General features: G+C 33.7%; 1 protein-coding gene across 7 annotated transcripts in view; it reads right to left on the minus strand.

The window, feature by feature from the left end:
• LOC105336836 (pleckstrin homology domain-containing family H member 1) overlaps positions 1-10,973 on the minus strand; it is a 29,391-nt gene extending 18,418 nt beyond the window's left edge. For 5 of the 7 annotated variants that reach the window (XM_011441304.4, XM_011441301.4, XM_034469358.2 and 2 more), the window contains exons 1-4: positions 10,823-10,973; positions 7,031-7,086; positions 4,971-5,190; positions 1,011-1,073 (exon numbers count right to left, since the gene is read on the minus strand). In XM_011441304.4, coding sequence (XP_011439606.3) covers positions 1,011-1,073; positions 4,971-5,114 — 207 coding nt within the window. In that variant the 5' untranslated portion in view covers positions 5,115-5,190; positions 7,031-7,086; positions 10,823-10,973. Of the gene's footprint in view, positions 1-1,010; positions 1,074-2,722; positions 3,014-4,970; positions 5,191-7,030; positions 7,087-8,203; positions 8,416-10,822 lie in introns of those variants that run through there. The other 2 variants (XM_066088593.1, XM_011441305.4) reach the window with 2 other exon arrangements.
• Between the last annotated feature and the right edge of the window lie 69 nt (positions 10,974-11,042).

Consider the following 11,042-nt stretch of genomic DNA (forward strand, 5'->3'; position numbering starts at 1 on the left):
AAAATAAGCCAATCAATTGAGGCGAGATATTGGGCACCTCCACTGATCCGCCCAATCAATTTTTCTGACCGGGTTTTTAGTATTCTACAGATGTGTGATGATTACAGGGTTCTGTGTGATACAAATGTAAATCAGCAATAATCAGATCAATGGGACTCAGTGCTACATATAAGTCAACGGTTCCTAGATTGATCAGTGATAGTCCTTGGTGTCATACTAGCCTTCAGCTAATATCCAGCGCTTTCATCAAAAACCATCAGAATCTAGAGGCACTCTGACAGTTTTTGAATAAATTACACATCATCTGATATTTTACTTGTCAAGTATCATTAATTTTTTTCAGGAAAAGTGCTTTTTTATTCTAATGGTGTCAATATTTGCAACAGGGGTATTGGCATTGGAATTGCCAATTCGTATTGGCATCAGAGCTAAAGCTGGGTTAATATAACTAGTTGTCTCCTTTTTTATAAGGATCCAGTACATTAAGTTTTTGATGAGGTGATAATGAAACAATGCTTTTATTTTGAATAAGTACATAAATATGTTTTTTGTTTAATTTAGGTAAACTCTAAAAACTGCCAGATAAAAACTGATGTTACACAGAACATGTGTGAAACACCTGAAAAAACTCGGCACACTTTGAATATTTGAAATAGTTTAGTTTCCATGGAAGCCATCAGCAAAGCCTATGGTCACATTTTTACTGTGTATGTATATGCAATGCCTTTCACTTTCTCTGCCAGAAAAGAAAAACCTTCTAAGACGTGTGCATTAGGAGACCACACAGGTATTTGATATTGCTGGGAAAAAAGTGCAATTTCTTTGGAAGTGCTAATGAGGCATCAATCTATTTCTCTTACAATCCCATGGTATGACAGTGAAATGGATTGACTTCTGGAAGATCCACTGGGTTAGGGAGATTATCTAAGCCATTATGATTGTCTAACCCTCTTGAATTTCACGTATATTGATGTAAACAGTGAAAATTGTTGGAATTCCAAAATGCGTACCTTTAGTTCTGCCGAGTCAGCGCGACTCTCTGCTTCCCTTTTCTTCATCTCTAGCTCTTTCATCTAAAACCAAAATAGAGAGAAATAAATCATATCCACTTAAAATCAATATCATATATTTCCGTCATAAAATTTCTATATTCCCATAAGTTTTTTAAACAGATGAGAGATCTTCACTCTGAAAACAGATAGATTAAAAGAAAAGAGAGAGAGTTACAGATTGAATTAAAACCAATTCAGTCCCACCCCACCCCTCCTTTAGTCTGAACAGTATCTGCAATGTGAAACAGGCAAATGGTTGGATTGAATACTACATGTACAAATATCCAAGCAATGTGGAAAGAATGTCTATTGTCAATCAACATGACAAAAGTCATCATTTGATAAACTCAAATTCTTTTTTGACTGTAGGTTTACATATTTGAATATATTTTATTTCTGTCTGATGATGTTTAGAAAATATGCCTTTTTTTACTTTGTGCCTCCAAATAAAATTTTAAATCAGGTACATACAGTTCATTTAATAAATGGAGTCATTATTAATGAAATCATCATTAATCTTCTCCGAGAGCAAAGTTCCTGTAGACACCTGATGCCACCTGTTGCATTCAAACTCAACATTATCACGGCATGTACCAACTAGCATCATCAGGAGAGTTTTTAAAAAGAATTACCCACTTGCCTTAAACAATGCACTTCTGTTAGAAATTAGTTTTAAAAAGATTAAGCCCAGACTTTTTTTGTCAGACATCAGAATTAGGGTGATTATCGCAAAGTTCTCAGAAGACAGTTCATTTCACAAGTTGTTGTTTCCAGCTCTATTGAATTTGTCTGTTCCGTAATACTTTAATTAGGAGGCTTCAGGTTTGTTTAAAGAAGACTTGTTTTAAGAAGAGGAATGAGAACTTGGTGCTATTTCTAGCACATCAGTACTCGACAACAACAAAAACCGTATTAAAAAAGAATGTACTGTAATTCATTAATCAAAGGATGAACGTTTGAATAAAGATTCACAAGAATGGATAAAAGTTTCACCAAGGTTACATTCGATCCAAATTAGGGACACAGAGTATTTTTTTTTAAGTGTAATAACCACTGCAAAATCTTCAACAAGAAAAATGCTAACTTGTTTCTCACACTCAAAACCCTAATACCCTGAATAAAAAATATATCGTTCAAATGAAGCATACCAAAATACAATCCTATTATATGCTTGTTGAATACCATTAGCTGAAAAATGCAATAGTTTGGTAGATTCTGTTGCAGCAAGAAATAAGTTTCCGCAATCATTTCAAGGCTTGTATTGGCCATCTGTGTCATATCATAAACAACTGACAATACTAAATCTTCATACCCAATAACATAACCAATCTCAAAATCTTCTCGCTCCAAGCAACAGTTACTTGCTAAAATACGTCTACACAATATTGTCATGCAAGTCTCATAATCATAATAAGAAAAAAAATGTACCTATACACACAAATGTGTGTATAATCAGGTTACATAAAATTTACTAACAAGTATGGTACAGTATGTCATCGAGACCTCATTTTCATCATCCAAAAAATTTCCTACCCCCAGAGGACACTTATCATCAAAGACACATTTTCACAAAAGGATCACGCAATTACAATAATTAGCATTCAATACGCCATAGTCATCAAGAATAATTAGAACAGAATTTTGTCCTTCGGACTTCACAAGTAACATACCAGTACATAGTGGCCCCAAGGAATTCTGGGTGCCCGAGCCATCATTTGGTGTCGAAATTACTAAGGTTACCGAAATCGAAATGGCTGCAGCATCCCAAGGCAGACCAACCTTTCCGAGTGCTGCTCCAAGACAGGCAGGCTTTGTGCTGCTCTCTCTCTCTATCTGGCTGAGGGCCAGTCACCACAGCATACAAAATCTTCTATCAGAGCCTTCCTCAGCATTGTTTACTTTTTTTGCCCCAGTAGACAATAATGAATTTGTTTTTTGTTATTGCTCAGTCATGATACATCAAGTTTTGTGTACATGATGTAGCTTTTCCCATGACCGATATGTAAAAAAGATTGTCCTGATATCTAGTCGACTAGATAAAACTTACTACATCAATATTTTCTTTTTGATTTTTATGAATTGCTTATTGATAGAAATACACAGGATTGCTTATTTTGCTGCTATAAATTTCATTTCATTTATCTTTGATCTTTGCAATAGAACTAGGCAATTCCAAGTCAATACTTACACATACAAGTATGAAATGGCCTGTAAAGCCCTTTTATATTTTTAAAACGAATTTTTAGCATAAACTAAAAACATCTTCCTGCAATGTAAGAGCCAATGTATGAACATTCTATGCACACATCAAACACCCTGACAAACTGGAGGATACATAATTGGGGGTGACAGTTGTTTGTACTTCCTCCCTTTTATTGTTATTGGTCTTGTAACAAATGACTATTAATGCACACCCAAAACAAGATACAACAAATAGATAATGTCAACTTTGTCATAAAATACCCCTACTATTGTCACAGATCAAATCACTATTCAACTTAATAATGTTGTGCTCTCTCTCTCTCTCTCTCTCTCTCTCTCTCTCTCTCCTCTCTCTCTCTCTCTCTCTCTCTCTCTCTCCCTCTACCTTAGTAGATCATTCTCTCCATACAAATTTGTATCTCCATGCCAATAGATATATATCAAACTTGATTTGATTTCCCCAATAAAGTAAGATAACAGAAATGTATTGTATCTGGATTGGAGTTTTATCACTTGATGTATTAGTTCACAGATCGTTTTTATTTTAATCTTTCACTCGTGGGAAAATTTGGAAAAATTTCTTACGAAATGTTATCTTATTTTGTTAAGATTCCTGCTGAGTCCAATCTGTGGAGTAAATTTTCTCATCATTTTAGCAGATGAAAGACACAGATCTACAAACTGAAATCATATACAACAACATCCCAGTGTCAGGCCTTTATATCGGCTCCCATCAACATGATTTATGGGGAATTTTTCTTCATTATCTACCCCTGTGATGATCATAATTAGAAATATAAACAGTTAGCACATGACCAGACAAAACCACTACAAAAAAAAATCAATCTTTGAGTTTGACAGACACAGATGATAGAAACAAAAGATGAAAGGCCTGAAAAATATTCCACAATATCAACTCGGAAGGTCTGCTATGAAACTAATAAAGAAATATTGATAGAAATATTAAAGGATATCTCCCATTATCAAGCCGCAGGCTAGGAAAGAATGCCCGGCAGCTACTAAAGGTCAGCTTAACCTTTTTGCACTGAGTCATGAAATAAAAGGAAATATGTTGATTGAAATTCTTCCATGTGTAAACATGATCAAAGTGATTAATCCCTTCAGCAGATATCAGAGTACAACCTTCTTTAGCATTGTCATTACATTTCCAGTTTCTATGCATTCTATGCATGTAAAGAGAAAAAGCCCCTGTCTAGTTCAATTCATAAGGCACTGCTATGACAACAGTAAGATTGTGGAGTTATGGTTTTCAAAATACTCCATTATGCCATATGGCCAGAGAAAATAACCAAGGATCCCAGGGGAGTTATCCATACTGCTAATCAGCAAAACAATGAGAGAGAGAGAGAGAGAGAGAGAGAGAGAGAGAGAGAGAGAGAGAGAGAGAGAGAGAGATTTTCAGCAAAATTCCTATACATGAACCAGAACATTGTATTTATTTTATCAAAAATAATAGTACATGTATAATCACAATTAATCATACATGCATACCAGTACTTAATTTTTTAAAATGCTTTATTCAATAGTTTAAATCAAGAATTTTAATGCATGATGCAGAAGTCAAAATCAACTTTTCATAATGATAATGAATCTTTGACTTGTGGCCAAATTATGTAACTATTTATCCTATTGTATCAGGTTGAAAATTCTCTTCCAATAAATAAAACCTGTACAGTTTCTGTCAGTGTGGCCTACCTTTTCTCCTAGTGTTTCTCTGATCCGTACCACCTGGGATTTGAACTGTTGTAGTGAGGCCTCCAGGGACAGGCACCGCTCCCTCCAGTCCACCCCCTCCACTGCAGAGGGTGGGGCCCCTTTATCTGGCTTGTCCTGTGACATGGTGCCCCTACACTCTCAGCTTCTGCTGGAATTCCCCTTCCCACACAGCCTCCTTTGATCCATAACTCCAGGGAAGCTGCAGAATTTTTTTCTTTACAGTATATATACAAAGTCAAATATTCCAGCCAAAACTCTTACACAATATGCCAGAATCTCGCTGGCAGTGATGCTTATATTGAATATAATCCAAAAAAACTTTTTTGAAAAATTACCATACTCTGATGCATTAACTACTGGCTGTTCACATCTTTAAGTATAGATAGTCCCCTTTGGGAAATAAATACATGCATTGAAAAATAATGATTGACGAATCTTCCTCACTGATCTTTCTTGACTGTGTTATCACAGGAACTATCAAACTGTCTTATTGATACACCAAAATAGTCATCTGCAATAGATCACCACTTCTTGTATAAGGCAAAATCAATGTCCGCTGGTCTGTACACCAGCCCAAGCCTATTAATTCCACTTCTTACACATACCATACACATGTCTAGATTTCATATAATTCGTCAATACACAGGAATCCCTTGGTGTTTTCTGTTTAGGGGGGGCACTGACCGAAACTCATCATAAAAACCCAGTCATAATCCAAGCTCTCCAGCTCTCCCTCAAAACAACTACAAAACCAATGTCATATTTCTGTTCTTCTCTTATCTTAGTAATCTTTTCTGCTTTCTATTTTCATCTTGAGAACTTCTTACCATCAATTGAGTGGTAGGTATCATAATCCAAAGGTACAACCCCGAGCTGTTACTGAGAAATGATGAACCAGCACTTGCTGTGTAATTAATATCTGAAGACCATGTGGCTCATGTATTTTTGATATCTTGGCCTAAATGTTATGAACCACAGCATTAAATCTATGGGGTGCTGAAAGTCTGAGCCCTAATCAGCTGTTAGTATGGGTCAGTATTGATCACAGTTTTTTGATTTAGCCAATTTGGTATTGTTTCTTTCTCTACCAGCTTCCAAAGCAAATTCTGATATTATGTAACAATATTGTTTCAGGGGGAATCAAATTACTGGTATTGTTACGTGCAAATAATATTAATTTTTTATTTGCAGCATACTTGGCCCACAAATATATTGATCCTTGTGATATATCTAACTTATATATAATTTATTTAGTTCCTTTATAGAACTATTTAAACTTTTTTTTTCATTGGAAAAAAAAATGCCTGAATTCTAAAACGATTTTCAAAGAAAATCTCCAATCTCCTAAAAAATGAACAAATATAGTATTTTCAACTGTATTGGTAAAGCACTGGTGCCAAAGTGATGCCTAAACCAAAGGGGGGAAATAAAAGAATCATAAAAGTCAAGTCTGGCACATTCATTAGGATGGCCATGATGATAAACTGTCCAAGAACTATCTAATTAATGCTTTTTAAATCAGAAGAGGGACAGCATATCACAGTGTGCGAGTTATCTCACAATCCTAATGTGAGCTATCTCAGGATCTCCAATCAAGTGATGAGCCCACAGCCTTCAGCCGATTTCTAACAGCAAGCCATCCAACCATATAATATCATCATTAAGTTGGAGAAGCAGTTCCAAGCCTTCACAGGCAAAGATACCAAACAAACAATTAGCTGGCCATCTCTAGAACACTGGAGCCGGAGAGAAACCTTGCACAGACAATAAGAAGACTTCATAGAGCTCACCACAATAAAGCAATTAAACAGGCAGGTCATCTAAGAACTGCTCAAGCTGCAGTTTGCAGTAATGATATTAGTGCCTGAACCCTAATCATATAAAACGCTGGAAGAAATTCATCACAATCAAGATTCACATCCGATATCAAACATTTCAGCAATGTTCAAAAACCAACTGCAAAACATGATAGTGTATTATTGTTATTAAATTCCCTGTTCACTGAGATTAACTGGCAAGGCCAAAAGTTGAAGTCTTACCCTATGCTGGCCTGGTCTTCATCTGTCTCTGGGCTGTTAAACTACAGTATCTGAAACTAAAAAAACTTGGTATTGAAGTTCTGCATTACTAAACATCGCACTACTATTATTTCAATAACAAACTACTTATACCTGTTTGTTATCTTAATCATATAAATGAATATCCTAGGTGGTATAATAAAACTTTCAAATTTAGTCTAGGATATGAGCCAAAGAATAAACTTGAGGAGGAATTTTAAAAATCTAAGATAATCTTTAAACCTGCTATTGTCATATTTCCATTATATTCCAGAGAGTTACAGGCAGGTCAATCTTTTCAGTGACACTTTAAATCATCTCAATGTTTTTGCTACATAAAGGCGGAAAGGATGCATTACGGTTGGTCACTTTCACCAAGAGGAATTAGCCGACAAAAGAGAAGATTCGTGTCAATCCTCCAGACCATCGTTAAAACTGTTATTAAAATTATCATGCCATGGAAAGCTTTGAAATACTCTTCGTTCTTAAATTTATAGTTTTTTGTCAGGCTTGAAAAAAGTATTACTAAAAAATATGAACCAAGCTGTACATAGGTTGATATCAATCAGAGTCTAAGAACTACCATGTATTCTCATATTTGACATGAAATATATGGGACAAAGAAATTTGAAATTAATCATGATAGAGTTGTTGAAAAGTCAATAGGTTTTTATGTCCTCTTTTTTTATTGCTGTCAATCCTACTCAATGCATCAATAACCAAAACCTAAAACTTCCTTCTCATAAACATATATTTAGGTGCATGCTACTAGATTTGATTTGGGTTTATCAATGACCTTAATTAAAGGGAATATTTAGAATAAATATGGATATATCCTGCTTACTTTAAAATTTTCAATGACTGATAAATAGATAAAAGGAAGCAGCATAACTATGAAATTTTTGACTGATAAATCATAAGTAAAGCATGCAACAATACATGGAGATATTAAAGACTGCAAAACGTATGTCAATTAAGTACAGTATACATTTTCATAACTTCATTGAAATAGACACTTCTCAAAACATATCAAATTACAAAAAAGAACACAGGAAAACATGTAATGATTCTAATAGACCAAAATAAGTTAACCATTCATCAAGAGCATTGAAATGGATAATGGGGACTAAATATTTCATATTTCAGCATCATTACCTTGCTGCTCATTAGTATCTTTGATATACCCGATGCCACCAATCAATTACATGAATTCAGTATGCTCCAGCATAAATAAAAGCACATACATTAATCATATGGCCTCTTCACATGCACAAAACACTGCGTACGGTTCACATTAATATTGGCCAGTGACTATTTTGGGGTTGAGAGGAATTTCAGACAATTAACAAAAATCACAAATGCACTGCTTCCACCACTACACTGGTACACAGAGAAATGTAGGTGGTAGTCTGATCAGCAGTTCCTGTATATCCTTACCAAGATCAATAGACCCTCTTTATAACATATATTATGTTCAAAGGGACTCCTCGCTAGGGTTAATAAGAGCTGATAAATTGGCCACATCCAACCCCCAAACATAAGATGCCAAAAAAAATTTTGATTGTACATGTAACTAAACAAAACTGTTGAATTGCAAACATGTAAACAAATTTATTTTAGAGAATTTTTTTGTAAAACTTATAAATGAAATGCTTCTTAGTTGTTGCAATGCACACAAATCATTGCAGACTTCTAATATTCTTGGATCAAGCATTAATTTTAGGCATCATAACAGAACTTTTTGTTTGTCTATATCAGTATTTAATTCTGTGCCATCTACTTTCATATCTTAAAGTTTTTAATTACCGGTAATAGTTTTTGCTTTTGCTGTTAATGGAACTTTTTTGTTTTTATTTTATAAAAAATTGTTATATCTTTTGCCCTCAACGACCCCATCAATAAAAAAAATGTTAAAAAAAACAGTAGACAAAGTTATTAGAGAAAAAAGGTATTCTACAACAGAAATAAAGTTAGATGTACATCACTATTGAGCACAGAGTATTTAGGGTTACTAGTATACTGATAATATATTATCAATACAATGTAAGTAAAATACTATTTTAAAATATTACTTATCAATTAATAAGCATGCGTTACACATACATAGAAAAACACTTTCACAGTGTCTAAATAGTACGTACATGTATCATAATTGTTTGTATAATGTTTAGCAAAGACTAACTCCTCAAGTTATTTTTCCTCTGAATCTGTGTTGTGCATTTAACAACAGGAGATTATAGATAGTATGGTCGCACAAGTACTAACTTAATTAATTTTCTAATGTTGATGGCTTAATAATTTTTTACAAAATCAGAGATACAGTAAAAGCATATACAATTTGATACAAATTTCATTTCGATGTAAATTAGTCTGACATGCACCCTTCATGAGTCCTAATGTGTGATCCTAATGTATTTTAAAAATTATCCAAATATCAATTTTCAGGCACAGTATTGAATAACTGGTTGGTAGTTTCAATGGAAATTGGATTGGAAGAGAAAGGTATCAAACTTCAGTCACATTTTGCAATAAAAAATTAATATCATACTAGCAAGCTGGATATTTTGGAGTCTGGCATGCTTATCAATAATTGGTATCTACAATAAACCAATTGTCTCAGTGTCTCACACATTAAAAATTCAGTAGGATTTTAAATTATTCTTGAACTCTTGAAAATGATGAATGATTAAAAAGGAAGCATTTGAATATTCTTAATTTAAACTATCAGTAAGTTTGACCAAGTCAGATACAAAATGCATAACTGAGGGAATTCACTTGTAATATATTGTAAATTACTGTAGTCTCTGGATAAATTAATCAGCAACATTTTAACTATGACAACACTATTCACATTAATTGCAATAGTAAACATATCAAATTTAAGCATTACTTAACTTTGGATTGTCTATCTTTCTTGACTCATGTCGAGCGACCAGTTCTCGCCAGTGCATTGTTAGGTCATTTTTCTTATACAATTTTATGTGTTGATAAAATAATGAACCAATGCACTGCCAAGAAATGGTTTTCAGCAAAAACTGGTCGAATTCCAGTAAAATTAAATACTACTAGCTACATGTAGGCCTATACCCTTTCTTTTATAAATTTACTTTTTTCATATTAAACAGGTTGGGACCAATCTCCCAAATGGGATATAATAGTCCAAATTGGATATAAATTTAAAGTGCACAAAATAAAATTTTTGATAAAAATCCGCAAAAAGCAAAAAATAAAAATTTTTGATTTTGAAATTTTTGATAAAAATCTGCATTAGAACAGATGAAATACAACAACTTTATCTGTAGCTGTGCTATTACGGAGATTGATCCCTCAGTATATCCAAAACTTCTTGGGGATCAATCTTACAAACTAGACATATAGAAAAACTTCTTAACCAAAAGTTGTTGCATTTGATTCACATTAATGCGGATTTATATCAAAACTTTAAACTTAAATTATTTTTTGCACTTTAAATTTATATCCCATTTGGGCCATTATATCCCAAACGGGCTATTATATCCCAAACGGGCTATTATATCCCATTTGGGAGATTGGTCCCAACCTGTTAAAATATCTGTTAGATCAAATTAGGTTTAATTTATATGAAATATTTAGCCTACCTCAAAATTTATGAAATGCAATAAGAATATACTCTGAGAAAATAAAAAATAGCGTATCATTAATCGTTTGGTTTTTTTAAAGATTCTTTTGTTCTGTACTTGATTCATGAAACTTCTCATATGGATATCATGTCCTAAAGAAAGTTTGTCAACTTACACAAGTCCAAGAAACGTTTGAGAAAACCATTGCGATGTATTCAAAAAGTTGCCATCGAAATATACTTTCTGGAGGTCTGCTATATAGTGTATGTCAGAGCCTCCAAATGAATGAAACAAAAGGCAGACGAACTCCTGAAACTTTTCAACCGGAAGTACATTTGTTGTAGTATTCAGCAGCAAGAAAATGTAAGGTTTTGATTTTAATTATTTCCATAAAC

Source organism: Magallana gigas, chromosome 6 (assembly GCF_963853765.1).
Source record: "Magallana gigas chromosome 6, xbMagGiga1.1, whole genome shotgun sequence".
Classification (NCBI taxonomy): domain Eukaryota; kingdom Metazoa; phylum Mollusca; class Bivalvia; order Ostreida; family Ostreidae; genus Magallana; species Magallana gigas.